We start from the raw sequence: 27,938 nt of genomic DNA, 5'->3' as shown, positions 1-27,938 counted from the left end.
ATGCCCACTCTGACCAACGAGAAATCCAAGGCCTCGAGTTTGAACACTGAGACAGCCTCGATCCAGAGCACTTCGACCATCTCGAGCCTCAAGGCTCTCCTGCACACCAAGAACAAAAAAGACAAGCCGCGCATCCAGCCGGAGACCATGGAGCAGAAGACCACGAGGAGGGAGGCTGCTGCTACCTATATGTCAATGATGAGATAGCTTGGATTGACGGGGAAGATCATGGCAGAGGGGGGAAGATGAGGGATTGGGGGTCTGGAAATGAACACGGGAGTGAGGCTGGCACATAACAGATCTAATGGGTTATTAGTGAGCACAATCTGGCTTGAGATTGAGACTGCAATGGTTAGACCGCAAGAATAATTCTCGCCAAATGTCATTGGAAGACTTTCCTTCTCTGCTGTTGCACTTCCGGGCGCTGCGGGCAATAGATGGTCCAGCCTGGAGCGTTCCAAACTTTTCTGCAGAACCGAAGATTCCAATAGGAATGTGTACCATCTGGCTGCCATATCCCACGTGGAGATCCGGAGAGACGCGTCAGACGTACCGGGTAAGCTGCTTGCTGACATCCAGCCTTACCATGTCACCTTACCCCTTTCCAAACAATATAAAGAGGACCCGGTCCTCGTGCCGCATCATCTGCCTGTTGGCTATTGATCTGCTTGCATCGGCAACAATCATCCACAACGCCAATGCAACCGCACCTGAGCTTTTGGCCACGTTTGAAGCGTATTCACCCAGTCGATATTTTCGGCGCACCACTCTCCGTTGAGAAAGAAAAATGATTAGTAGCGCCAAAGGCACGTCGGTCAATGATGGCCACGAACGTCGGCCACCAGAAGCTCGGCCGAAGATCTGAAATTCGGATTACCAACATAGCCTAACCGTGTGGGAAAGACATCCGTTGGTCCATGGCGGGCTTGCCTGTTAACTCCGCCCACCCTCGCCATGGCCGAGATGATTGTGTTTGTCGATGCAGTAGTGAAATTGAGCGACATTGGACGCGACCTTATGGTTCCACTCTCACAAGGTTCGTTGACCGAATGCAGTGGTCAACCAAGGCGACAAGCACAAAGTGATCGACTCAGGGGCCTTCCAACCAAGCTTCCTGTTGCTTAGTCAATGGCCGAGCACGAGTGTTATGAGCGAGACCGCGCTGGTGGATACGGCATCGTACAACGCCAGGACGGCGACATTCTGAAACGACACGGCATCAAACGGCGTGTTGTTGGTCCGTCCAATGGAGCTGGTCCATCTAATCTAATCACCGTCCAAACATGCTGTGTCGATGGTGGCTCGCGCTTTCAATAAGGCCGAAGTTCGTATGTCCCTGATTCCGCTGGGCATCTCGGGTGCATTTTGATCTGGGTTCCGACTTTTCAGTATATCAAGAATCCAGGAGATCGCTTTCAGGTCGAACTTAGCCCTTTTCCTCCAGATCTCTCTTTCTCTCCCTGTTCCTGTTAGCGTTGAGCAGAGAGTGTCGCAAACCATTCACTTTTCACCTTATTATCTTTGTACGAGAGCCTCAAACCCTCGATCGGACAGCCCCCCCTTCATTCAGCTCGACATTCCCTACAATCACAGTCCTCGCCATGTCGCAAGACCTGGAAAAGCAGATCCCTATCCAGGAAGAGCCGGAGTTTGAAGCCCAAGAAAGCCACATTGTCCCCGACAGCAAGGATTTCTCGGCCTCGCCCACCGAGAAGTCATCGCTCGACCAGCCTACCCAAAATGAGCCTCCCAAGCCCGCCAATCCATGGATGGACCCGGCTTCGTTCCCAGACGGCGGTGCCCAAGCCTGGCTCACGGTCGCTGCCGCTAGCGCCTGTTTTTTCGTCTCTTGGGGGTAAGTGCCTCCTCAAGCTGCATTGGCGAAACTATGATGCTAATGGATCTATGTTTCCAGATGGATCAACTGCATCGGAGTCTTCCAAGACTATTACATGCGCGCCGAGTTGAAGCAATACTCACCTAGCACCGTCGCCTGGATTCCGTCGCTGGAAACATTCTTTATGCTGGCCACCGGGCCGGTGGCTGGGTTTATTTTCGACAACTATGGCCCGACGAAGCTGCTCATTGTCGGGAGCTTTCTGCACGTGTTCGGGTTGATGATGGCTTCCATCTCGAAGGAATACTACCAATTTCTCCTCAGCCAGGGCGTCTGCAGCGCCATTGGAGCATGCTGTATCTTCACCCCAGCAGTCTCATGTGTCTCGACATGGTTCTTTCACAAGCGAGGCATGGCCATCGGAATTACCGCTGCGGGCAGCTCTCTCGGCGGTGTCCTGTTTCCCATCATTGTCAGTCGTATGATCGACGAGACTGGGTTTCCGTGGGCGATGCGGACCTGCGCGTTTCTGATTCTCGGCCTGTGCACCTTCGCCATCTTCACACTGCGCTCTCGGTTTCCTCCGACTCGGCGACCTTGGAGTCTCATGGCCTTCATCCGCCCGCTGAAAGAGATGCCCATGATTTTGCTCACTCTTGCCACGTTCTTCTTCTACTGGGGCATGTTCCCCGTGTTCTCCTTCGTCACCGCGGTGGCCAACGGAAGGGGCATGTCCCTGGAACTGGCTCAGTACCTCGTCTCCATCCTGAACGCCGGGTCTGTCTTTGGTCGGACATTGCCAGGGTTGCTGGGTGACCGGGTCGGGCGATTCAACGTCATGACCGTGTTCTGCACTCTAACGGCCATCCTGATCCTCGCCGTGTGGATCCCTGCCACGAGCAACGCCGGTCAGCTCGTGTTTGCACCTTTGTTTGGGTTTGCTTCAGGTGCAGCTATTGGTTTGACGCCTGCTCTGATTGCACAAGTGTCCCCGATCAGAGAGATTGGTGTCCGCACGGGCACAGTCTTCGCAGCGGGTTCGATAGGAGCGTTGACGGGCTCGCCGATCGGCGGAGCATTGATCACTCGCGATCACGGCGGCTTTCTGTACCTTCAATTGTGGGGCGGTATTGTTTGTATTGTCGGCTGTTTCTTCTTCCTTGCAGCTAGGATACACCTGGTTGGCGTCGACCTGATGAAGAAAGTGTAGACGAGGGGGTTTTCTGGGGTATTCTGGAAGGAGAAAACGGTGAACCAGCGTGGCCGTGATCCTGTATACTTATTAGCGATAGACTTGACTGACTCCACTTAAAGGAAATTCATGGCACTCAGAAACGTCTCCCGGCGAGCGGTAAATGGGCGAATTGCTTGTTCGATAAAGCCTGACCGTGGTGGGTTTATCCCAAGTAACTCTGTATGAAGTCTACCTGGATGCCTCTGATTTGTATATATCTAGGTGGTGGTGGTGGTGTTTGGTGACGGGTTTCTCCCCTGGCGTGCTTGGTCAGATTGCGGCTTGTGGTGCAACTTCCCCCACCACTGACTGCGCCAAGTTTTGCACTGACAAACAACTCTCCATCTCATCCTCCTCACCCACCCACCCATCCCCTCGATACACCTCGCTCTCGTTACTCGGTACACAATGGGCTGTTGGCTCCTTTGCAAGGCCGATCCGTGCAATTGGCGATGGGCACAACTGCTGGATGGCTTGTTTGCCATGTGAAGGTCGGATCACTCAACGTAATCGCCGTCGTTGGGGTCATCGCAGCCGTCAGCCATCTCCAAGTCATTGTCTTCTGCAGCTTCCTCTTCATCATCATCATCATTCGCTTCGCCCTCGTCGATCGACTCCGCGGCCTTCCCCTTTGCCTTCGCCTTCCCCTTACTGCTTTTCTTCGAGTTGGCCACAAGCCGAGCAGCCTTCTCCAAATTGTTCGCTTCAATGGCGTTGACCAGGGAGTCCTTGAACTTAGTCACAGTGTTGACCGTCTGCTCCAACCGCTTTTTAGCTGCGATGAGCTTTTCTTGTTCGACCTTCAGCTCCTTGTTCAAATCATCCGCTTTCATTGCTTTGGTTTCGGCCTCCACCATCTTCATTCTTGCCTCCAACACTTGTTTCTGCATCTTGACATAGCTGCGACAACCCTTCTCAATATCGAGATCCCAGGGCGGCATCTCGAGCTTCTCCAGGTGATTTCCAAGGATGCGGGCGGTCTCGTCAGTCCAAAAGTTAGGTAACGCGACCTGCTTCGCGGCCGCCTCGTCTGCATGCCACAAGACAACTGCGATTTTGACCATGTCTCCAGGTACGCGCTGGGACATGTTGACAGTCAACCACCATTTCTTGAAGGCGGCTTCTTGAAGGAAAAGACCACGTGTGAAGCTCTTGATGGTGTTGGGTTTGAACTCGGTGGTTGGCCCGTAAACCATCAGTCCGGCGAAGTGCGCTTTGGTGACTTCGATATTGGATCGTTTGAGCTCCAGACCAAGGCTGTTCTTGACGAGGTCCTTCACAGCTTCGATTGAATTCATGGTGTCAATGTCGGATTGGACCTCCCTCGTGAAGCGACCAGCCTGAGGAGCTGCGACATGAACCAGAACTGGCAAAATTTCCGGCAACAACCATTCCTGGACAAGTGTTAGCACGATACGGCGTGGCAAAGAACGGGGCCCTGGACTGGGGCTTCTGCACCGCCAGTACTGTGGGCACAGGAGACCTACAGTAGTATCCTTGTGTTTGTGGGTGATCTCTTCGGCTTCCTGGGCTTCCAGCTGCTCCCATGTCTCAAGAAGTGGGTACTTGGTGGTCGTGATGGTAGTCTCGGGAGTCGTGACATCTGGGCCGGTGTCCTGCGCGGCGTCATCGCAAACCTTCAAGCCATCCATCTTCTGGTTCAACTGCCGATTCCTCCTCGTGTTCACCCTATTCTGCTTGTGCTTTGTGCCTTTTGGGGGCATCTTGACCAGATTAACTTGATTTTGGCGGGAAGACGGAGTGAGGACGGCGTTGCGCAACTACCACAGGCAGCCGATACTAACGGAATGTGTCAAGAGATCGAAGAACAAAAGTAGCTTACAGAGCTGGAGAGGAAGGTTGGTGCAGGGAAAAGGGTGAGTTTTGAAAAGTGATACTGCCTCAAAACAACGCGGTACCGCTAATATTGACAAAGAAAGCCATTCACTTTGCTGTTTGTCACTACCATCTACCTTGGCGGCTGCAGGAATTTATGCCAGACCTCTCCCACATTCACCTGATTGTGTATCATTGTTGCTGGTGCTCTCCTCATCTCAACAGCCTTGTCGCCAAGCACTGTTAAGACCACGACGGTAGCCCACACAAAACAATCGCACACAACACAATAAGGGCTGATGGTGGAACAAAAAAAAAAGAAAAAAGTAAGAATGGTATTTACAGAGGTAGGTCCGACTACGTCGATCACCCTCTCTGAGGGAACCCATTAACCACCTAAGCCAGAGTCCCGAAGAACCGCTAATTGAACCACCTCCATAAGTGACTGTGGAGAGTCCCGAAGAACCGCTTTTGATGCGAAGGCTTGGGTAAAGGAATTGGACCTTTCCACTAGGCTAATGTACCCACCAGGGCAGGCGATAGGAATTGTGGTAAAGAAATATATATACATTATATTCTCGGCCTCCACCTGTCATGTGACCGCGGTCAGTCACATAGGGCTTCACATCTTATTGTGTAGGTAGGCTGCGTCTTGGCGTTCATAAGGTACGGTGCTCTGAGATGAAGTTGCCTTCGGACCTTGATTCGTTGTCAGCATCGCGCTGGTAGAGTGGGAATGGAATTTCAGGTAAACCCTCCTCTTTCCACCCTCTACGACGCTTCTGACGACACCACCGGTACTTTGATCGACTGCAGTACCTAGGTATGTCTGACCTTACTCATTATGTCTAAAGCTATTCGTTGCTCTGCCTCCAGACTATCCTTGGAAGTACTCGGGCTCCAGATTCGCAGACTTGATGGGGATGAAAACGACCACCACTCCGGCCTTTGGGTCAACATCGTCAGTTCGCCAATCGTGAAGCTCAGTTTGTCTGGGGTGGTGCCATATTAGACCAGTCTACGTGTCCAAAGCGAACTGTGCCGCCGAGCGACCGGTGACCAGGGTGAAGTGGACACGATGAAGCAGATGGAATCCACGCCCAGGGTCGTTGTGCCACTGAACGGAACATTTTACGGCTGCATCTCCTCGCCCAGTGGTTGCGTGGCACGAACCAACCACGATCGCAAGATATCCATGCATTAAACTCTATTGAGACTGGTGTCTTCACCTTTCTCAGAACTGAGGACACAATGTCGCTTGGTCGGTGGCTACTGAGAGGGAGGCGCATGCATGACTGTAGTAGCCTGGTCATGAGACGAACCGAAAGTACAAGCTTGGGCTTCCAAAAGCCCTACCGTTGCTCCCTGGTAGGGAAACACTCCTGATCATGATAGAACGGGCCGCGACTGGGGTGACCGTTTCGGAGGGCATCACCACATCAGCTTGTTGTACTAACGCGTTTCAGACAGCACTCGTGCAGGCCAGACCATGGGTGCTCGCTCTCTCAGTACGGCCTCGCAAAACAGCCTGACGTCGCTGTGGACGATGGCCATCTTTGTTGGCACAGGCGTCTCAACGCCCGACCACTGCGCAAAGACATTTTCAATCCCCATCCCCATCCACAGCTTCACCAATATCTTCTTGCCATGTGGCCTGGACGTGGGAAACTCAAAACATATTCTGAGGATTTCTTCCAGCCACCTGCATATCATTTCAACGCGTCGCCCTATCCCTTGCTCACGCTGCTGAAAGGCAACGAGGCAAACATTTCTTCGAGACCCTGGCCTAGATAGCTGCTCGACGCAGAGATAGCTCCACTCTCACAGACGCGAATTCTCAAGCGTTCTCCGGCCGTGCTTGCTTCAGAGTCCATCTTGGTTTGCCCTCGCCCAGTCTGTTCGTTTGAATTCTCCGAATCAACCCCATGGATCGAGTTCCATTGGATGATATCTCGCGGTTCAAAATTTCGGATGGCGGGAAATTTTCCATTCGAGGCCGTCTCAAACCCAACTGTGGGTTGTGGGCATGAGTAGCGCTGGCTTTAAGGCATAGTCCGCAAGGCGGTGAGAGACCAATTCCAAACTAACCTCCAAACCAGCCGTTGTGCACAGGCTTGCAGACGCTGATGTGGGGAATTGTCTTCAATGCTTGATCGCCCTGGATCCTCCCTCAGAGTCTGGTACGGTCTTCGATGCTTGACATGGCCTCGTTTGTCACGACGATGCTGGAGAAAGAACCAGGCGTTGCACTGGGCGGACATTCATCCTGCATGTCAGACGTCACGCATTGGGCCCCAACCGGGCCATCATCCGGCCGCCGGATTCACAGGGAAGTCAACAGTTTAAGCTGGCGTTTGTCGAGGACTGCAGCATTACTGACTGATGGCAGGGTGCGAAGGACGAGAAAATCGCTACAGGAGACAGAGACGAGCCGAAAACGAGAAGAACATCAGGGAAGTCGCCTGTTAAATGTCTATGGTGTTCACGACTATGGGAGGTCAGTTGATTGATGCAATTTCTGATCCCTTGGTGAGATTAAGCCACGACTGCACTTTTGCTGGAAAGATCACAGAGCTGTTCGTTGCCCGATTTCGTTTTCGCATCCCAGAAACAGTAGGTCCCGCAACCCCCTCCTAGGCTGCGAAATCTCTTCTGCGCCTCTCGTCGCCTCACTTCGGTTGCGACTGCGCAACGGACATGCAGCCCAATGCGAAGGGGAGGCAACCTTGGGGTGCTGTGAGGAAGATACTTGGCTTTTTCTTGAGGGTATCCCACAGGGGAATCCTATAAAGCCCTCCTCTCAGCCGTACGTCTTGGTCACTCTCCATCAGCTGTAGATTCCTCCCAGCTTTTTTTAAAAGACCTTTGAAGCTTTCATCTCGCAGCCCATCAACGATTTTGAGACCACCCAACCCTCAAAGGCACGTTGCCCACTTGCTCTATATTCCTTTGACTTTTGACTGTGTCCTTGGACAAGAATGTCAGAACGTAGATTCATCCAAGTTGAGCCGGGAAAAGTAGTGCAGAGGAGTTGTGACCAGTGTTCCAAGGGACATCGAAAAGTATTTCTGTGCAGGCCAGCCGCATCGAGGATCTGGGCTAATAGTACTCTTTTCAGTGCGAAAAAAAAAAACCAGGACAGAAATGCAAGAATTGCGAAAAAAAGGGGGAAGCTTGCAGTGATGAGGTTGGTGAAGGACAATCGACGCGTGCAGCGGTTGTTGCTCAGTGGGATAGCACCCATCGACCATCTGTTGCAGAGGGTGGACCGAGGTGTGTCACAAGGCATCTCGAACGGGGATCGAAGCTGATGTGTGCCACAGTGCTGTCGACGGTCCCCCCGCCGCCGACTTCACCGCGCCGCAGCTCGAGCAAGACCAGGCATTGGCAGCGGCGGAGAGGACTTACCATGAACCGTCGTGGCAAGCTGGGCAGGGTTCCTACATCCACCCTCCCTTCTCCTTCGATCAAGACTCATACATGCACGCCAACCCAGGCGATCTCGGAGGTGACGCCTATGCCGGGCATGTCAACTACCAGCCGGGATTTGTAGACACCGCGCGGTACCCACTCGACCCAAGGCTGCTCGCGATCAATGGGCATGGAGCGCCAGTAGAGACGCAGGCTCACCCAGTCGGCTCAAGCACCCCCCCCGGAAGCAGGAGTCAGGATCGAGCCCACAATAGCCGAGGACGAGGAAGCGGGAGGAACAAAGAGGGACGAGGAAGAGGAAGAGGAAGAGGGTGAGTGACGAGAAGGACACCACGGAACTTGTTGTCTGGGAAACCCAACCGGTAACCCAGCCGGTCACCCAGGGCAGGACGGAGTATAGGTCAGTAACTGCAACGAAAAGTCAAGAGCGGGAGGGGGCGGGAAAAGTGAATTCACCCGCCCTAGCAATGTATAATGTGACGGCGGGTATTGCCTTCAACAGGGATATCTACGAGTTGCCATCAGAAGGGGTGTGTGGAGGGAGTTGTAATTGCGATGGGGCTCGTCTTTGTTTTTTTTGCTGCCTTGATTTTTGGGGGGGTTTCTGGAGGCTCAACGCTCAACAATCCAGTACGCATCGCATGTCTTGTCCTATGTAGCAAGCCAGATTTTGATGGACGGATTTCTGCTCCTCCGTGCCTCTATTTTTTTCTTTTCCACTAACCTCGGGAAATCTCCTGAACGATGAGAAAAAACAAGTAGATTGGGTTTTCTAAGGATGGGAATGTGGCGGTGTACCTCCCACCCACTTTGGTTCCCCCTCTCCAGCCTTTCGCGCTCCGTTTCATTTCATCCCATGCACCGAAGTCGAGTGCTCGGTAGAGAGGGGTAGGTCTCTACATACCTAGGGAGGGAGGGAGCAGGTCAAGGAGTGAGTGCCTCGCTGTGCGTCCGAGTAGGTGTGAATTAGGTAGGTAGCCGGCCCAGCTCCCCCGAGGCGAGGGACTACCAGGCTCACTAGGCGGTAGCCGCCGCCTAGGAGAGCCTAAAATAAAAACCTGGGGATGGTGGACTAGGTACCGAGGACTGGGCAATATGGGGTACGGGCAACTAAAACTCCCCCTAGGTGCCTAGGTAGGTACAGCACCTCCTCTAGCAGAAAGGGGTGTGGAAGCGAGAACCAAACCAACAACGACCGGCGCCCCTAGGGAATGGGAATTGGGAACAAGGTATTTAATCCGGAAGGAGTAAGTCCTCCGTCCGTCCAGATTACATACATATATCCATCCATCCATCCATCCAGAGACACCCAATGGATCGACCTGGTGGAGAATGCAGACAGGCTCGGTGCCTCGTAGTAGTCAAGAGGGACTGACTCAGATCTTTCTGGCCTCCCACTTTTGGGTTAGCTTGGGGGGGATTGAGTCTCGTCGACGAGGTGAATACTGACGGGCAGAGACTTGATGCAATACGAAGATGCACGGCGGTGGGAGTGCCAGCGCACAGGCCCAGCGTCGGGGGAATCCTCCTGCGCACAAGATATCTTGCCTAGGGAGATAGACAGGCCGACGGATGAATGACGGGGTCAGATATGGAATATGGACCTCAGTGGCCTCGACGCACCGAATTCTGATTCTCGCTCGGACGAACGAACGACGTTGTTCTGCTCTACGGGTTCCCTTTTCCAGAAGTTGCCGGTGGAAATAGCTTCTCCACGACGTCGTCACCTGAACTGGGCGGGCTGTTGTGTAGCAGTCGTAATACTCGGCAATAGAGACCCTGCATATTTTGTGAGACCCAATACGCACATCACACACACACACACACACACAGAGAGAGAGAGAGAAGATCATTTAATAGTCTCACCAGCCTCAAGTAAATTACACAATCTCTACAACCCAGAGACCCTGTACACCATCGTCCCAGAAACATCCAGCCCTAAAAATGGACCCTCGCGTCGCCGCCGTCGACGGCTTCACCAAGACCCAGCACACTTGCGTTCCACCTTCCTTGAGTCCTGCAGCCGTGAAACTCCAAGATTCGTTCACGGTCTGCATTATCGGCGCCTCCACTGGGATAGGCGAGCATATCGCTTACAGCTTCGCGCGGGCCAAGGCAGCAAGAGTGGTCATATCCTCTCGAACAATGAGCGACTTGGAGGCTGTGGCCGATCAAATCAGACGAATCAACCCCCTCGGCCATGTTGACATGGTTGAGTGTGATGTCTCGAAGGCGACGTCGGTAGAAGCTCTGGCAGATTATGTGAAGACCCGTTGCAAGCGATTGGACATATTGATCCTCAACGCTGGCTACGCCGGCCCAGTAATCACAAAGATGGACCAAGGGAGACCTGAATGGGTCCAGCACGCCTTCGAAGTCAATGCTCTCGGAACCTACCTCTCCGCACATTATTTCGTTCCCTTACTTTTGCAGACAGAAAACGGAGCAAAAGGATTCATTGCCATCGGGTCCATCGCAGGTTGCATCAGACGAGGGCCGATTGCGAACACGGGGTACACAGTCAGCAAGTTGGCGCAGATCCGGTTGGTCGAATGTCTTCATGAACAATACTCGCCGGAAGGCTTGGTTAGCATTGCACTTCACCCAGGAGCTGTCATGACGAGGATGGCGAGCGGCAATACGCCGGAAGAGTTCTTGCCTTGTGAGTCGTCGTCGTGTTCCACCCCCCGGACACTTGAAGCAAGTGCTCCTCGGCTGCGCAGGACTAACTTGCTTCCGCAGACATGACAGATGAGGTTGATCTCTGCGGTGCAGTCTGTGTGTTCCTCAGTAAACAGATCAACGATCTCGGTTGGCTGAGCGGAAGACTGGTGTCGGCCACCTGGGACATGGAGGAATTGATTTCCAAAAGGGATCTGATAGAGAAGAGAGATCTGCTCAAGTTCACCCTATTGACTGAGTAGAGAAGCGGTCGCACAGGGTTAACGCGCGTCAAGAATGGTGGTGAAGGAAAGCCTTCGCATGCCAGTGCAGGTGCGTGTTCCAACATTTGGCCAGTCGTGACCATTTGGAGCTCTGATTCGCTCGAAGAAACTCGTATGATTTTCTGCGAGAGCCGGGTCATGATCCTCCGCTAAGGCCGAAGAAGCAGGTGATTGCCCACCATTGCCCGAGTGCTTCTGCAGGTTTGGGATGACGATGCAAGGTACCAGACGTCATTGCCAATCCCAACCGGTCGTCTGCAGGTTTCGCGACACACATTTATACGATCTGCGGGACTCCTGACAGAAATAGAAACAGAAGGGCTAGACCACAAACCGCCCGGCCATGTAGAGCGGGAGAGGGCATGTGACCAATAATGGGTGCACAATCAGCAAAGTTGTTGTCCATGCGTTGTTTGCATGCAACCATCCTGGCCCAGATAACGCTATCCGACCACGGTTACACATGTACGAGTAGATCGCCCGGTTGTTCGTGCCGGTCTTATCTTTTGGGCTCCATGTCACCGGTACTTGTTGTCATGACTTAACATCAAATCCACATGGCAGGATTCGTCTAGTGTTCTCGCAGGAAACGGCCGGTGAAACAGGGAGTCGAACGTGACGGGCGTTTCACGGTCAAGCCACTGATGCAGGAAGCAGGACGCATGACGCAGGGCAGGGAGCATGGAGACGATGGATTTGGAGTCGACGTGTCTTGAAATCCCGAATGCAGGAGGTGGAACAGTGCAGGACGCAAGCGAGGGTCGTGGATGGATGTGACAGCGGCATGGGGGCTGCCGATGTGGAGGACGGATGTAGAAGGCCGGAATCATGATTTGCTCAGTTTGAGGCAAGGCCTGGGAGCTTGGTGCCGCCAGCAACACCAGAGGACGCAGGCTCTTTGGCCAGGTTCCACTGGTGAGCTGCAAGTGGCAAAAACGCCCAGCTTCCGTTATGAAACCTGCCGCAGGAGGAGGTGGTCGTGGTCGTGGTGATGGTGGAGGAGAGGAGACGCTGTAAATAGAGGCGTGATCTGGGCCAGCTTGTCAGCTGCACAAGAAACACAGGAGAAAAGCATGTTCTCCGTAAAGACGTCGACGTGGGAGAGAAAGAGGCCGAGAAAGAGTGCAGCAGGCGGATACCAGCCTCCAAGCCAAAGACTGATAGTGGTCGATAGTCGGTTGATGGTGGGCTTGTTGCTCTGTTGCCGACTTTCCGCTCAGCAGGCATCATCCGGGTACCATCGCCGCCTGGGGCAAGCCGGGCCAGCCACTGCCAGCTTACCTGTTGCGCGAGGTTCCAGGCTGGGTCATAAATAATGGGCGTCTCGCATGGGGGGTCGGAGGGGGGCTTTTTAGCTGCTCGGCTAGCCATCGACCTTTTTTCAAAGGCACTTCTCACATCGCCCACGTGCGCCTCCATATCTCCCATCGTCAACTCTCTACTTGTAGACGTTAGCAGCTTGCTTCAGCCTCTTTATCAGCGTCCTCCAAGGCTACAGTTACAGCGCATCAGCCCCGAGTACCGAGTACAAGAACTCCGTACTCATCCTCCATCCTCAGTGCGTTGTATCGATTGGTCCTCGCATCGCCCTCGTCCGGACCCAGTTCCCACCAAAATCATTCGATTACTACTTGCACTCGTCCTGCATCGCATCACGGAATACTCGCATATCCCGCGCTCGCCCGCGTCTGATCTGACAGGGTTCCCACGCTGAGAAGAGGAGGAAGAGAAGGAAACCCACTCGTCACCGAACCTGTGGGCTGAGCGCTGGGTGGCTCGGTGGCCATCATCCAAGCCACGATTTTCCCTTGCCTGCGGCACTAGTGGCAGGAAAACTCTCTTAACTGGGACGCTGTCGCTGGCACCTCCGAAGCTTCCTCACTCAGCGTTCCCTGCAGGCCTCCAGAAGCACTCTCTTTACCAGCCTTTTTATTTCTCCTGCCATCTTCCACTCGTACCACTTCTCATCGTCACTCACTATTCACTACTGCATCTAGAACGAACCTACCTCTCGCTTGGTTCGTCCATCTGCTTTGTGCCATTCCCATTGACAGCCATGATCGGCCTGCGCAACGCCTTCGTTTTCAGCACGCTGCTGCTGGGCGCCCTCAGTTCGCCTGCCCACGTTCCAGAAGATGACAATGCATTGATCAACTGGGACGCGTTCCAATCTTTACTCGACACCGTCGATCCTGCTGCCCTGCATTCCGTCCTCCATGCGCTCTCCCCGAAATTCCAAGACGGGGTCTTCAGCAAGGACCGTGCAGCCATTGAGCACGTCCACTCCGAGAATCCCGTCATTGCGAGCAAGCTGGTCCACCTAGCAAAGAAGAGACAGTCGAGCAACTCGACAACCACGGCATCGACAACGCCCTCCACCCCTGCGCAGAGCAGTGCTGCCTCGGAATCAAGCTCCCGTGCCGCCAGTGTCTCTTCCATCCTCTCATCCGCCATCTTCGCATCAACTGTACCAGGTGCCACGACTGTGACGGTGCCACCGACGGCCCCGGCCTCTGCCACTGCAGTCGAGACTTCAGACGGTGCTGTCGTGTTCAGCACATTCGGAGGCGGCCTGGTAACCCTCACATCCTCGGCGTTGAGTGTCCACTTTACTCCCAGCACCTCCACCCAGCTCTACTACGCGACCGCCGCCGACGGGTCTGTTTCGACGTCGACGTCAGTGGTGGTGGTCAATGCACCGGTGACAGACAGCGGTGATGCCACTGCCGCCGCCGGTGCTGCAACCACCACCGGAAGCCCCGGTTTGCAGAATGGTGGTTCTTCGATAAGAATGGGTGGTCTCGCCTCTATATTTGCTGGCCTGGGAGGATTGCTCTTCCTCGCACTATAGGCAGTGTTGGGGTGGTCACTGGCTTAAAAGCAAGTTCCGCCAATGGGTTTCCTGGCGGCTGATGTGATATTTTTTGTGGGATTTTCAGCGCACATAACGACGATACGGCACCGGCATTTCTCTCCTTTGATCAGCAATCTGCAACGGGCATAGCCTCGGGCGTTCAAGCACTTCCTCTTGGAAGTGGACTTTTTTTTCAGTATGGTAGGCAAGGAAATACACAACGTGTACATGAAAGGGATATTGGTAAACCTGGACGATAGAAGGACTTGGATGAAGCTGAAGGACTGTGGAGGCTGCAACGGGGAGATTAAGTGCGGCACTGAGATAGTGTCCAGATGTAAAGGACATTAATCAAATTGTATCCTGTCACCGAGACATTGGCTTTGAGTTGTCGACATTGTCCAACTTGAAATCCTTCGCATCTTTTCTTACGATAGTCTCAATGAATCTCACCACGCTGACGCTCACGTGATTTCTCCCTCGAATCGTATACCAGTAGATGTTGTTAGACAGCCATCTGCATCATCATCACCCGCCTCCACGGTAGAATCAGTTGACATTGGCGACACTCCTTGGCACAAGGGAGGCTGAAACGCTTGGTGTTGACGCTGAAGACGATCATACATGCCCAGAGCACACCTGCACCACTCGTAGGGACAATTCCAAGCCTGAGTCAAGACGAGACAAAGAAACAAGAGCGACCACCCTTATTCCTGCACATCAGCGGCCCTCCTCTGAACTATATACTCGGTCAGAGGCCCAATATTTTGTGGGTGTTGTTTGATTAACGGATATCACAGTGGCCCTTGTCCTTGACGCAGAGACATCTGAGCAACTCCTTTTCCCTCGAGTATAATATACGCATACCGGGCCACCCATGCCGATCATTTTATCGACATCGAATGACATACGAGGGATTGACGATCTCGAAAATCAAGAGCATGGGCCCAAGAGGAACGGATGTGACTCTAAGCGCATCCTGAGACAGATCTGAAGGCTACGGGGTGGTCTTGAAACAAGCTCCGGGCCATGAGTGTGGCAGTGCTCAGCAGGGCATCAAATGGTCTGGGGGCGCTGGAAATTTGCAAGAGGCTCGATCAGCTCTTCTTGGGGCACGAGACACAGCATTGAATATGGATTGTCTACGCGGCCTTCTCCAGTGGTTTCGCCCTTGATCATCAAGCGACAATGCTGAGCGCACGACACAAGACATCCACCCCCGGTTTTGTCGAGGTTGGAAGCGGAATTACATGTTCAGCAGAGGCCAATGCCGTTGGTTGTATGTCCGCAGTGATCAAAGCAAGCTTAACAAACCCCTTGTGCGCAATTCGAAACATGTGCCAATCGAGCCCCGTCGCGAGACGGACGTGGGACGATCCAAGGAACTTCATCTGCAAGTCGTTTGCGGGAGGGCAGGGGAAAGGGATGGAGGGAAAGGCGTGTGAGTGGTGGAGGCTGTCGGGTGGCGGCTCTAAAGAGGGGCCCTAACAGGCACTTAACAGGCACCTAACGCGCCTCTAACAGGGGCTGGTGGCCATCAATGGGGAGGCGCCCCCGCCCAGCAGCACAGGCGCGACAGGGGGAACCGGACATTTCATCAACTCAATGGGAACAGCTGCCCGCGTCGATGATCCCTGCCTCGAATATCCTGCCTCTTCAACAATTGCGATCTTGCAATCTTTTCCTGCTTTTCCTGCCCTTCAACTTCTTCACCCCCCTCGTTCATCACAAAAAGCAAGAGCCGTCACCACTTCGTTTGGGTGTCGCTCCTCCTTCGCTACCTCCTACTCACTTCTAATACCCAGTGTCTTCTGTTGGGAAATTCCTCACTCCCTTGGAGCCCAACCCCAGTTAATTTTCTTCTTCGCCCCCCCTTCGGTTGAATTTCTCGCAGACACAGATTTGAAGAGAGCACTCTGTTTCATCATGCGTACCTCAACTTTGGCTACCCTCGCTTTGGGCGCTGGTGCTGCTTCTGCCGCTTCTGTCAAAAGAGCAAGCAGCTTGCCGACAGTCTCTGTCAAAGGAAACGGTACGTGCTCTCGTGTCTCTTCCGTATCTCACTGTGACTGACCGTTGTAAAGCTTTCTTTGCTGGTAACGACCGTTTTTACATTCGCGGAGTTGACTACCAACCCGGCGGCTCCTCCGACGTGGCAGATCCCATTGCCGACGAGAATGGCTGCCAGAGAGACATTCCTGAATTCCAGAAGTTGGGCATCAATGCTATCCGAGTGTATACTGTTGACAATACCGCATCTCATGACACATGCATGAATGCCTTGGCGGATGCTGGCATCTACCTTATCTTGGACGTCAATACCCCCAAGTATTCCTTGAACCGAGCCGACCCTGGCCCATCCTACAACGATGTATATCTTCAGAGCATCTTTGCCACGATTGACGCCTTCCAAGGCTATAGCAACACCTTGGCTTTCTTCTCTGGCAACGAAGTCATCAATGACCCTTCGACTTCGGCAGCTGCGCCCTACGTCAAGGCTGTCACCCGTGACATCAGACAGTATATCCGAAACCGAGGCTACAGGACCATTCCTGTGGGCTACTCTGCCGCCGATGTGGCCGAGAACCGTTTGGAGATGGCCGAGTACATGAACTGTGGCACAGACGACGAGCGCTCCGATTTCTTCGCGTTTAACGACTACTCCTGGTGCGATCCTTCATCCTTCACCATCTCCGGCTGGGACCAAAAGGTCAAGAATTTCACGGGCTATGGTATCCCCATTTTCCTCTCTGAGTATGGCTGCAACACCAACACTCGGGACTTCGGCGAGGTTGTGGCTCTCTACGGCAACCAAATGACCCCTGTTTACTCCGGAGGTTTGGTCTACGAGTATTCCCAGGAGGCTAGCAACTATGGTCTTGTCGAGATCAATGGCGACTCTGTTTCTGAACTGCCGGATTTCGGTACTCTCCAGAAGCAGTACGCCAACACCCCCAACCCTCAAGGTGATGGCGGCTACAACTCGACCGGCGGAGCGTCTGGCTGCCCTGCCTACTCGTCACCCAACTGGCTTGTCAAGGACGATTCTCTGCCTGCCATCCCCGATGGTGCAAAGAAGTACATGACCCAGGGTGCTGGCACTGGACCTGGTCTTTCTGGCGCTGGCTCTCAGAATGCGGGTGGTGCTTCTACTGGAACCGCCACCGCAGGCAGCGGAGCCCCCACTCAGACTGGCAGCTCTGGCACCACCAGTGGAAGCAGCACCAGCAACGCCGCCGTTTCCGTCATGGTGCCCGAATTTTCGGTCGCTCCTTTGGTCTGTGGTGCTCTTGTTGCCATGTTCACACTTTTTGGCGCTACTTTGTTGTAAATCTGCCAGGTGATTGGGCAGAATTGATTTGTGCAGGAAGAAGACACGCAAACAGAGTCGGCCGTCTAGGGGAAAGGTTGTGGAAATGGATTGGCTTCTCTTTTGCATGTAAGCGTTGGGCGGATTGTGTTGGACTGGTTCGGCGCATTAAAACAAGCCTTGAATATGAAATTGGCATGTCCATGCAATAGAGTTGCGCGGGTTTTTTGAGAACAGATACAGATGAAACAGCAAAATTAATACGCCAACATTCATACTTGTACCCGATCCTTTTGCGCAATGGTCGTCTGCAATGTCGTCCTCCCCTTCTGCATGTCCCAGGGTCCATCGTACCATACGTCGACGCCGCCCTTGACCACCAACTTTCCCTCGTTGGTAAACTCGACGCCCTCGTCCTTCAGCAATTTTAGTTTCATGGTTTGGTTGACTCCAGACGGGGCTTTTTCCCAGTCACCCTTGAATCCACCCACGTAACCGTCGCTCGCAATGACGCGATGGCAAGGTACTTCCGGGGCATAAGGGTTGTTCCGAAGAGCTCCGCCCACTGCACGGGGGCTAGAATTCAGGGAGCGGGCGAGGGCGGCGTATGTTGTCACACGTCCTGGGGGGATAAGAACGAGGTGGGTGTAGACTTTCTGTTCGTTCGTCTCGTTAGCAACGTGGTCAAAGAATGAAGCACCTCTGGGAGGTTGTGAGAGGAAGACTGACGGGGGGCGAGAACTCACCTCCTGGAATTCAGTAACGGCCATTTTGTTTTTCGTGGGTGCAAGAGCCTTCCAAGTTGGTATCACTGTATGTTCAAATGGGTCCCAAGGGATTGTCCTCTATCTCGTAGACCTAGGTGAGTGATCTCGAGGATGAATGTTTGACTCTGATTTAATTAGAATCACACTGTGGAAGCCCCTCGCGCCTATTTATCTTTTCGAGTAAGAGCAATTTCCTGCAGAACCGAGAGGCAGAAGGAGATTTGAGTCATGGTCCTCGACGAAGTTGATCCACGGCATCCCAAAGGGAGCAGTTTGATGTGCGAGTCCTCTCGGTGAACGGCTGGCTTATGGAATCCCCAGCTGTGTGATTGGTCATATTCAGAGCAACGACTAAAATGCGCGTATTGAACGAGCCAGCCACAGAAACGTCGAGAGTAAGCCACTCCGGGGTAGGCAATTCGCGAATAGTGCACGGTCTCACGTGGCCAGGAAAACGAAGGCCAGACGAGAAGAGCTTCGCGGCTCTTTTGCTCCGCCGTACCTTAATGCGCTGTTGCGCCAAGTACGTCGCCCGATAGTTGCAGCTACCTTCCAGATCAATCGCAGGTCGAAAGAGCTCGGTGCTTCGCCATCAACCCCGGATTTTCTACCCCCTGTGCGGCTCGCCCTTCAGCATGGCGGTCATAGAATCGGTCAAAGAGGCCATCGGCCTGGGAGACGGTGCCGGTACGCATTCTCTGAGTCTTCGCCCTCTCGTCCCCGTGCAGTGAGAGAAGCCACCCGGGATGAAAGCTAATGTCAGCCCATTCTGCCTGCTACAGCTCCAGCGTCCAGACAAGCAATGTCCGAAGCCAGGCTACCTCTCGCCTACCGCGACAGCTGCGCAAACCTCCTGATACCCCTCAATAAATGCCGGCACGAGACATGGTACCTGCCCTGGAAGTGTGAGGTGCGTTTTTTTCGTCACCCATTCGTTTGTGGAAATGATGTCCATGTAATGGGCGCTGGGACTTGAATGATGATCTGGACTAACTTTCGATTCTGCTCCTTTTGTGGGTGGGCAACAGACCGAGCGACACAGCTACGAGAAATGCCAGTACGAGGAGTTCAAGAAGAGGGTTGCGAAGATGGACGAAATCCGGGCGGCCAAGGCTGCGGCGGACAAATAGAGGGAGTGATTCGAGTGCACAACAAAAATGGGATTCGAGGCTCGCAAGGGACCTCGGTTGTATATATGGGAAACAGTTCACTGGGTGACGGACTCTCGAAGGCGTCTACAGAGGAGGGATAACCCACACGATCACGGCCAGGACAGACTCCCCGAGACTCTGTCCGTGAGACATTCTCAGATCACTGAGGCTGTTACAGCTAGTTATGGGAATTATTGACCCTCCCAAAGAGAAAACCAGTCCGCATTCAAGACAAGGTCGGTTTGGTGGGCAACAATATGCCCAACCACCGGGAGGAATACTGACGTCACGTGATCCGACCTATCCCTCCCACTTCCCGTCGCAAAAAAGACACCCACATAAAGTCTGCGCATCGCGATATATCTCTTGACATGGTGAAACTGTATACGAGAACCCCCACGTCCACTTCTGACTGTGCAGTATCTTGCCTAAGCGATACGAAATTGAAGTGACAGGGCTCGCAGGATAGCCCTCTACTCGCTTGCTTGGTCGCAGTCACTTCCGCGGATATCACCGGCGCTCAGCGGCATCTTGAACAATGATTCAAGGCATTGATCTCTTTTCCTCCCATAAACCGCTGATGATGACTAATTGGAAATCTTTGCAGAATCCGGGACCAGTACCACCTCCCTTCTAGGCCTTGTATCCCGTCATCCCACCCACGAAGTGTGTGAGATGGCCTTCTGTACGCCGTGCCACGCGAGATCTCCCGCCTACAAGTTGTAAATACGAGGACCGTCTCATTTGCCAACTTCTATCCATCCTGATACAGCCTTTCTCCTATTGCCAATTCAACCCCACGGTCGAGGCTCTCACCTCCAAACCCACCCAGCCAAGGTTTTCCTCTCTCTCCCACACTGCGGCTGTTTCCGCCCGAAGTCTGCCGTTTAGTCGCTGCGCCCTGGGAAGAGAAAAAAAAAAATCGCATAAGACAACGTCACAACCAGTCGAGCGTTTGGCCCATCGTGCTATTCCGGCAATTCGGGGCCTTTTTCCATTCTCGAGAGGAACATCCGTCTATTCACATTCGACTGGGGAAAAGACGAAGGGTCGATAAGTTCCCGATAGCATTTCCTCTTTTCGAAGGACGCCATGTGTCTCCCCTAGATGGCTCCGGAAATGGCACCATCGCTCTGGCTGCTCACTACCGAATCGAAGACTTTGGGTTGAATTGTTACCCATCTTTTTTGATTCCTTTTTCTCCCTGATCATCTTTTGCCCCCGGCTTCATTGCGGCGAAACTTCCAAAAGTAGCCATTCTTACATTTGAAACTATACTTGCCTATTTTCCAATATGGGTCTTTTGTAGGTGCCAAAGACCCTTTTTCCGACCCCTTCTCCCCTGGGCACTTTATTCACGGGATGCAGAGCGTTAGGGACGGCCTTGGATTGGCCAGATGCCAAAAAGGCAGCGAACCAGGTTCGGGAATGGGGTATCGAGGTAAGGGGAGGCAGAAAGTGCCCCTAATGTACCACAGTTCCTACTTCTACTTGCTGATACCCGTCCAAGCAATTGCTCGCAATATGGCGCAAGGCCAAGGGTAAAGAGCGTGATGCCCTCCTTTGGGGTGACGAGGTATGATTTTTCCCCCCTTCGGCCGGATGTCCGTCCGTATTACTAAACAGTCCCCTTCATCCAACACCAGGTCGAGTACCTCGTTGTCGCAATCGATGAAGAACATCAAAAGGTTCGGCTATCGCTATGCCAGGCCGATGTGTTAAAGTCTTTGGCCAGAGATGAGGCGCTGTCGAAGAAGGATGCCGTCGTCCCTGATTTGCAAGATGGTGTTGTGTGAGTAGTTTACAGTCCCTGCTTGTCCACCGTTAGCCTGCATCTACTGACTCCTGATCCCAGTCGAAGCGGTGCCCTTCCGACGTTCCATCCTGAATTCGGTCGCTTCATGCTCGAAGCTACCCCAGGGAAGCCATGGGGTATCGATTTCAAAGATTTACTCGACGTCGAGCCCGACATGAGGCTTCGGCGCGAGATCGCCACAAACCACATGGAACCTGATCAGTTCCCGATCACATTAACCACGTTCCCCCGCCTGGGACTGCCCGACTCTATCCAGCCCGACTACCCTCCCTCGGGCCCAGCCTTGCGATCACAGTTTGTGCCGGATGAGATTGCCAACCCCCACATTCGGTTTCCGACATTGGCTGCCAACATCCGGTCGCGGAGGGGGAGGAAAGTGGAAATCAACGTCCCCGTCTTCAAGGATAAAAACACCCCGTCTCCTTTTCACGATCCAACGGTCAATTACGACCTGCATAAATGGCCCGAAGACGACGACGTTCGCAACGGCGCTGTCAAGCCGGATTGTGTCTACATGGATGCCATGGCTTTTGGCATGGGCAGCTGCTGCTTGCAGATTACGTTTCAAGCCAAGAATATCCGCGAAGGCCGAACCCTCTACGACCAGCTCTCTCCACTGGGCCCAATCATGTTGGCGCTGACCGCTGCCACGCCGATATACAAAGGTTTTCTGGTCGACACGGATGTTCGATGGAACCAAATCTCTCGAGCGGTCGACGACCGCACCGCAGAAGAACTGGGCGAGGTGCCCCTGAAGAACGATCGGTGGCGAATACCCAAATCCCGATATGCCAGCAATAGCACATACATCGCGCAAGATCCCCGCCTACGGCCTGAATACATGGACCCTGACCTGGTCGTCAACGAAGAACTCAAACAGAAGCTACTCAACGGAGGCATGGACAACCTTCTGGCCACGCATTTTGCGCACCTCTTCATCCGCGACCCTATCGTCATTTTCTCCGAAGACCTGAAGGCCCTCGACCCGGAGGGCTCGAACCACTTCGAAAACATCCAGAGCACGAACTGGCAGCACATGCGGTTCAAGCCGCCGCCTCCGGACGCGGATATCGGCTGGCGCGTCGAGTTCCGGAGCATGGAGATCCAAATCACCGACTTTGAGAACGCCGCGTTTGCCATTTTCATCGTGCTCGTCACGCGGGCCATTTTGAGCTTCGACCTCAACCTGTACATCCCGATCCCGCGCACGACCGAGAACATGGAGACGGCGCACCTCCGGGACGCAGTCATGAAGGAGAAATTCTGGTTCAGAAAGGATCCGTTTCCGAAGAAGAGTCCGAAACAGTCGCCGGTGTTGAACGGGATCAGCGAGCCGCCGTCGAGCGGGGAGTCCACACCACCCCCACCACATCAACAAGAGACCACGAACCAGTCAGGCCACGCGCCAGCGTCGGCGTCAGCAGAGACCATCGAGTCGTCATTCGGCCCCGTCGACGAGGAGTACACACTGATGACGATCAACGAGGTCATCAACGGCGGCGGCGGCGCGTGCGACGGATTCCCCGGGCTGATCCCGCTGGTCGAGTCGTACCTGGACAGCGTCAACATCGACGTCGACACGCGCTGCCACCTAGCCGTGTACCTGGACCTGATCCGCAAGCGGGCCAACGGCACGCTCTGGACGGCCGCCAAGTGGATCCGCGAGTTCACACGCCGCCACCCGGCGTACAAGGGCGACAGCGCCGTCGGCGACAAGATCGTCTACGACCTGTTCGCCGCGGTGCGCGACATCGAAGAGACCCAGGAGATGGGCAACCGCCGCAAGAAGGGCCGGGGCAAGTTTGCCACGGGCTGGGAGATGCTCTCGGCCAAAGAACGCGCCAAGGGGGTGGATGATTGATTGATTGATGGATTTGATTGATCCAGAGTGTCCATGAAAAAAGTGGCATCTACACGGGAGTTTACATTTGCACTTTACGTGGGGATCTCATCGACATCGGCCATGTCACGATTGATGATGATGATTGATGTTGGTACCGCCCCTCCAGCGTATGTGTTGGTGCGTTAGCCGGAGGCCGTCCATTTCATGCTTGCGAACATCATACATCGCCAAATTCATACTGCGCAATATAGATAAGGTAGTTAGTTACGCACAGATTTTAACGAGGATCATTGCATTGCATTGCGGTGTTATCAAGCGGGTAGCCTTGTTTTATACCTTTAGCCTTTTATTCACCTCCTCACTCCTCATCCTCACTCCCCATCCATTATCTCTTCACTCCCCTATTACTTTCTACCTAGGTAGATACTTGCCGACCCGGGAAGAAGGTCCACATATATCAGGCTACCAGGCATCCTTTGCCGCTACGCGCTCGGTACCTCCCTGCCTGTTTTGAGCAAGTCGGGCTCCTCTGTCCGCAACATGACTAGATTGGATGTGCACTGCTTCTATTTCGTCTCAATTCTACTCGCAAGGGGAGACTCTGGAACATCATCCGCGGTTCGAATCGCGTCTGAGCCTGTCCCGATACCTGTCGATCTTCTCCCTACTTGCCCCGCCGTCCGTGCTCGTCATCTCAACAGCGCTTTCATCAAATCCGTCGTCTGGCGAGTTGGCCAGGCTGAACTGGTCACCTGCTCCGTCGCCCTTTTCGCACCATACCGAGCTCGTCGCGGGGACGGGCTTGATCCAACACAGCAAATAGTACACGACGAGAGCGACCAGAAACCCGGCAAAGAAGTTGACTCTGTAGATGTAGTTCGCTTCGATGGGTACCTTTCCGGAGACCAAAATATAGATTAGTTCGTTTTCTTCTTTTGTTTTGGATGTGGGTTATGGCATCTAACAAGCGAGGCCATCGTGGACGAGGGATGAACGTACTTTGGCCCCAACCGCGCCGGCGAAACCAACAACGTTGATGAGAACGCCACATATATACGAGGCATATGCGCGCCATGATATGCCGAAATGATAGTAATATGGTGATCCTATCCGAGCCGAGTAGAGATCTCTGACCGAGTAATATCCCTTGCGCACGAAATAGTAGTCGCAGAAGATGACGCCCGCAATCGAAGACAGGAAGACGCTGTATGCCGATAGATATGTGGTGAAATTGTTCGAGGTCTTCAACAAATTCCAGGGGCTGGTGTGCTGTTAGCATCTAAAGGATCTGTCAAACTCAAGGGCAGGGTTCGGGGAAGAGAGTTTTTTCAACAGGGGTGCGCGGGTTAGGTGAAGGCTCACCACATGCAGAGGCCGATGATCGCGCAGATGTAGCCTCCTCGGCGGATGTTGAGGTATCTAGGCAGTAAGGCTGCCATATCCGTACCTGCTGAAACGCTGTTCGCTGCAATATTCGTTCCCAGCTGGGCAAGCGCAAACGCGAACGCAATGACAAAGACGCCAAATCTCTCCGCCGATGTCGCATCGTCCAGGAGGAACTGAGAGAGAAGTTCCAAGGGATTCCAAATAGCTGTACCGTAGATGACCTTTGACGACGAGGACACGACAATACCCACAAAAGAAGTCACCACGAACCCGATAGGGATGGTGAAGAGCTGTGTCCAGAGAGCATCTCGCGGTTTTCTGGCGAAACGGGAGAAGTCGGGGTTATTGACAATCAGAGTTGCAAAGTTGGCAATAGAACTCATGATACCAATCACCCATCCCCATGCAAGTGCAGAACCCGAGGCAGTCGGCGGCTCTCTCACTATCGGGCCCATGCCGTGTGCACGGCTGACCGCCCAGCCAAAGAGGGAAAGTCCAGCTACCGGCACGATGTAAGACTTGACCATGAAGAGGTAGCGAATCTTGTGGACGGGCAACCAGATGGCAGGAAGAGATGCGACCCAGAAAATGAAGAATCCCACAAAGTCCCTCGTGTTGGTGCCTGAATCAGGGATGCCATTGTGCAGAGTGTAGAAGGATGGCCAGATCGATCGAATCATTAATGTGATGCACTGGCCACCAATCCAAGCTTGCACACCGTACCAGACACAGGCCATGGCGGCTCGGTTGAAGACCGGCCAGAGTGATCCCCAGATGCCGAAGGATGCACGAGAAACAACGGGGAAGGAGATATGGTACGTGGCTCCTATTCGCGCAGTCGAGCAGACCAGCATCGCCGAGGCTGAATACCCAATCAGAATACAAATCAATGCATGCCACCACGCAAGGCCGGAAGTGAGCATGGTTGAAGCAATCATCCAGGTGTTGATGTTGAACGAGTCAGCGATCCAGAAGGCTGGGAAGCGCGTGTCAGCGAGAATACTCATAACTGCCTGCGAAATTCCATACCGACAAAGCTCCAAGCCGTCCACTGGCGTCGTTGTGGCTCGACCGGCTTCAGGTCATGGTTGGTAAGCATCAACTGAGAATTTGTGAGGCCAGGCTCCGATTCCGTTTGCAGCCTCGAGAGCAGGCGAGCAGCTCTGGATTTCTCGAATCCGGGTACGGTTTTGCTCTTGGGCCTTGACTCGAGAGGACTGTTCGACTGGGACAGGAGCGGTTCGGCGGCCTCCCAGCGCGAAATGCGCTCGGAAGACGAAGTCGCAAAGTCGTCGAGCTCGACGACGGCATTTTGGGGAGAAGGGGAGCGCATGCTGGAGATTTTATGGAAACCGGCGCGCGAAACGCAATATCCATGGACCGTGCTTTCTGAGCCAGGAGCAGCCCCCAGCCGCCCGGACGGATGCTAAGAATAAACTAGGTTGTTGTCATGCCTGGCTCTGATCCCTATTCCTCTGGTAGATGCTGTGCGAGGTTGACGATAGCAATGCTGGCGGGAGATTATGGGCTTGTCAAGAGCTTGAGGTGTTTGTGGATCAGGACGAATTCTCCACTTGAGGCTGCGCCCGAGGCGGACAGCGATGACTTGTTGGGCCCACGAACAGCTTTCCGTTGAAGGTTGCCAGTGGAAAACATTTATGGGTTGCAGATATTGATCTTCTCGAACAAGACGGTGGCGAATGGAGTTGCGATCATGGAGATGGAGGCGCGGAGGTGAAGCGGAGACGCAGGCTCGGCACAGGAGGGGGTTGTTCTCTCGTCGACAAACACTGCAAACTCTCCAAACATCTAAAACACTCCAAAGTCCGAGCACATCATTGGCGCCGGGCTCGGGACCATTTCAGAGAGTGAGTATACGCATATCGACCTTAGCTACCCAGGCAGCATTCCAACGGTTGTACGACTCACGCCGTAAAACAGCGTCAAGACCGCCGTGAGCTCTTGTGGTATACAGTGCATCTTTAAACATGCATTCCTTGCTCACTATTACTCGGATCACTCAACGCGCTGCTGCCCATCCTGTGGTTGGATCCTAGCTATGTATTGCCTTGAGGGACGTCGAATCCACACGAAACCCTCTGGACTGCTGATATTACGCCGAGATGAACAGGAGTATCTACTCTTCTGGACGGACCATCTCACGAATTCAACACCACGCCAGAGTACGTCGTCCACCGAGGATGCAGGACCGCGTGCAAGCAATGCATCACGTGGCTCTCCTTGTCGTACCGGGGCTCGATCATCACTCCCGTGTATCGTTGGCGATGGATCTTCTTCCAGTAGAAGAGGCAGTGCGTGACGTGCCACTCCCACGCCATGTACACATTGCCGTGATCGACTTGGAAGCCCATGAGACCTACTTGCTCGATGGTGATGGGGATGGTGTGGTTGTAGTCCAGCCCTGCTTTGGTGTCAGCTCCAACCCGAAGTATTGTGAGTTGCAAATCTCCAACGCTCCGTCTTTTTGTGTTTCTCTCCAGAGGGAGTTACTTACAGTATGTCCAGCTGCCATTAGGCCCAGGCCCAGATCGGTCAAACTCGGCCGTCAATTCCTCGTCGCGGCAGTACGGTGGAAGCCAGGCCATGGCCAAAGTGTCGAACGTGCAGTTGTTCTCGCGCATTTCATCCATGGTGTAGCCGCAGTAGCAGTACTTGTGGTGGCGGCCCGTCGAGTTTCCTGCCCCGACATTCTCCAACAGTGCCAGGCCGTTTGTCTTTGGGGTGGTCTTCTCGACCAGAGGGCGGACAGTGGCACGGCTGGACGGCCTTGACTGCGTGATGACTTGGTTCATGGCGAGCACAACCCCCACGAAGGCCATTGTGTAGATGACGAGGTTGAAGATGAAGCGGAAGACATTGCTGCCTCTCCCAGCCCCATGTGGCGTGATTCCAGAAAAGGAGACGGTTGGTCTCTTTCGACCACGCTTCTCGCCGGCAGCCCTGTCGCGGTAGCTCTCTGCCTCCCCTGCCTCCAGCATGGTCACAGTATCTTGACTCAGAAGACTTTCTGAAGACGTAGAGGCGGGGATGATGTCGCTTTGAATGGGTGTATCAGCTACTGAGCATCGAGCACCAAGAACCTTTTACTGAGACTCACGCCTGATATAGCCTTGCCATTCTTTCTTTTCTCAATCTCTCTCAACGTTCTCACACTGTTAAACCAAGCCTGCCATCAAACTCGATGGAGGCCCCTGTACAATTCATGGCAACGCCAGGTATCGGATTTCCGTGGGTTTAAGATGTGAGGTAACCTCCATCGCTCGACCTCCCTCCCGCGGCATACACAGACGAAGGAAACCAAGCTGTCATTGGTGAGAGGGAGCGTCAATCTCCTGCACAGCTTCAGATCATCGGTGACAGAAAAGGAAAGTTGCATAGGTAGGATTCAAGAGCGAGAGGTCTCGAGAAGAGCCTATCCTCCTTGGCCATCAGTGGATTCAGAGTGGCCGTCATGAGGAAGTAGTAAGGTGTTTCTCCATCTGTGGGCTTACCGATCAGCATATGTC

The 27,938-nt window shown here is 53.7% G+C and overlaps 9 protein-coding genes across 9 annotated transcripts; 6 read left to right on the top strand and 3 right to left on the bottom strand.

The window, feature by feature from the left end:
• Positions 1-207, top strand: PV07_12205 (uncharacterized protein; the record flags this gene model as incomplete). Its single annotated transcript, XM_016399708.1, has 1 exon — positions 1-207. The coding sequence occupies one exon, from the start codon at positions 1-3 to the stop codon at positions 205-207; it is 207 nt and encodes a 68-aa protein (XP_016242520.1).
• Positions 208-1,360: 1,153 nt separating this feature from the next.
• On the top strand, positions 1,361-3,400 carry PV07_12204 (uncharacterized protein). Its single transcript, XM_016399707.1, has 2 exons — positions 1,361-1,855; positions 1,916-3,400. Exons 1-2 carry the CDS (start codon positions 1,602-1,604, stop codon positions 3,045-3,047), a joined length of 1,386 nt encoding a protein of 461 aa, XP_016242519.1. The 5' UTR covers positions 1,361-1,601; the 3' UTR covers positions 3,048-3,400.
• Positions 3,401-12,646: 9,246 nt separating this feature from the next.
• PV07_12203 (uncharacterized protein) lies at positions 12,647-14,617 on the top strand. Its single transcript, XM_016399706.1, has one exon. It carries the CDS (start codon positions 13,341-13,343, stop codon positions 14,133-14,135), a length of 795 nt encoding a protein of 264 aa, XP_016242518.1. The 5' UTR covers positions 12,647-13,340; the 3' UTR covers positions 14,136-14,617.
• A 1,146-nt stretch (positions 14,618-15,763) lies between these two features.
• PV07_12202 (uncharacterized protein) lies at positions 15,764-17,793 on the top strand. Its single transcript, XM_016399705.1, has 2 exons — positions 15,764-16,170; positions 16,223-17,793. Exons 1-2 carry the CDS (start codon positions 16,065-16,067, stop codon positions 17,467-17,469), a joined length of 1,353 nt encoding a protein of 450 aa, XP_016242517.1. The 5' UTR covers positions 15,764-16,064; the 3' UTR covers positions 17,470-17,793.
• Positions 17,538-18,521, bottom strand: PV07_12201 (uncharacterized protein). Its single transcript, XM_016399704.1, has 2 exons — positions 18,195-18,521; positions 17,538-18,104 (listed from the first exon to the last, which is right to left on the bottom strand). The coding sequence occupies exons 1-2, from the start codon at positions 18,216-18,218 to the stop codon at positions 17,721-17,723; spliced, it is 408 nt and encodes a 135-aa protein (XP_016242516.1). The 5' UTR covers positions 18,219-18,521; the 3' UTR covers positions 17,538-17,720.
• A 329-nt stretch (positions 18,522-18,850) lies between these two features.
• PV07_12200 (uncharacterized protein) lies at positions 18,851-19,345 on the top strand (the record flags this gene model as incomplete). The annotated part of the gene is made up of 3 exons (XM_016399703.1): positions 18,851-18,902; positions 18,998-19,125; positions 19,244-19,345. The coding sequence occupies 3 exons, from the start codon at positions 18,851-18,853 to the stop codon at positions 19,343-19,345; spliced, it is 282 nt and encodes a 93-aa protein (XP_016242515.1).
• A 1,922-nt stretch (positions 19,346-21,267) lies between these two features.
• PV07_12199 (glutamate-cysteine ligase) lies at positions 21,268-23,043 on the top strand (the record flags this gene model as incomplete). Its single annotated transcript, XM_016399702.1, has 1 exon — positions 21,268-23,043. The coding sequence occupies one exon, from the start codon at positions 21,268-21,270 to the stop codon at positions 23,041-23,043; it is 1,776 nt and encodes a 591-aa protein (XP_016242514.1).
• Positions 23,044-23,330: 287 nt separating this feature from the next.
• PV07_12198 (uncharacterized protein) lies at positions 23,331-26,115 on the bottom strand. The gene is made up of 4 exons (XM_016399701.1): positions 25,441-26,115; positions 24,388-25,387; positions 24,025-24,286; positions 23,331-23,919 (listed from the first exon to the last, which is right to left on the bottom strand). The coding sequence occupies exons 1-4, from the start codon at positions 25,742-25,744 to the stop codon at positions 23,635-23,637; spliced, it is 1,851 nt and encodes a 616-aa protein (XP_016242513.1). The 5' UTR covers positions 25,745-26,115; the 3' UTR covers positions 23,331-23,634.
• A 455-nt stretch (positions 26,116-26,570) lies between these two features.
• On the bottom strand, positions 26,571-27,410 carry PV07_12197 (uncharacterized protein; the record flags this gene model as incomplete). Its single annotated transcript, XM_016399700.1, has 2 exons — positions 26,571-26,833; positions 26,927-27,410. 2 exons carry the CDS (start codon positions 27,408-27,410, stop codon positions 26,571-26,573), a joined length of 747 nt encoding a protein of 248 aa, XP_016242512.1.
• Positions 27,411-27,938: the final 528 nt, after the last annotated feature.

This window comes from Cladophialophora immunda (genome assembly GCF_000835495.1).
Source record: "Cladophialophora immunda strain CBS 83496 unplaced genomic scaffold supercont1.8, whole genome shotgun sequence".
In the NCBI taxonomy this organism is placed as follows: Eukaryota; Fungi; Ascomycota; class Eurotiomycetes; order Chaetothyriales; family Herpotrichiellaceae; genus Cladophialophora; species Cladophialophora immunda.
This window is presented reverse-complemented; position numbering and strand designations above follow the sequence as displayed.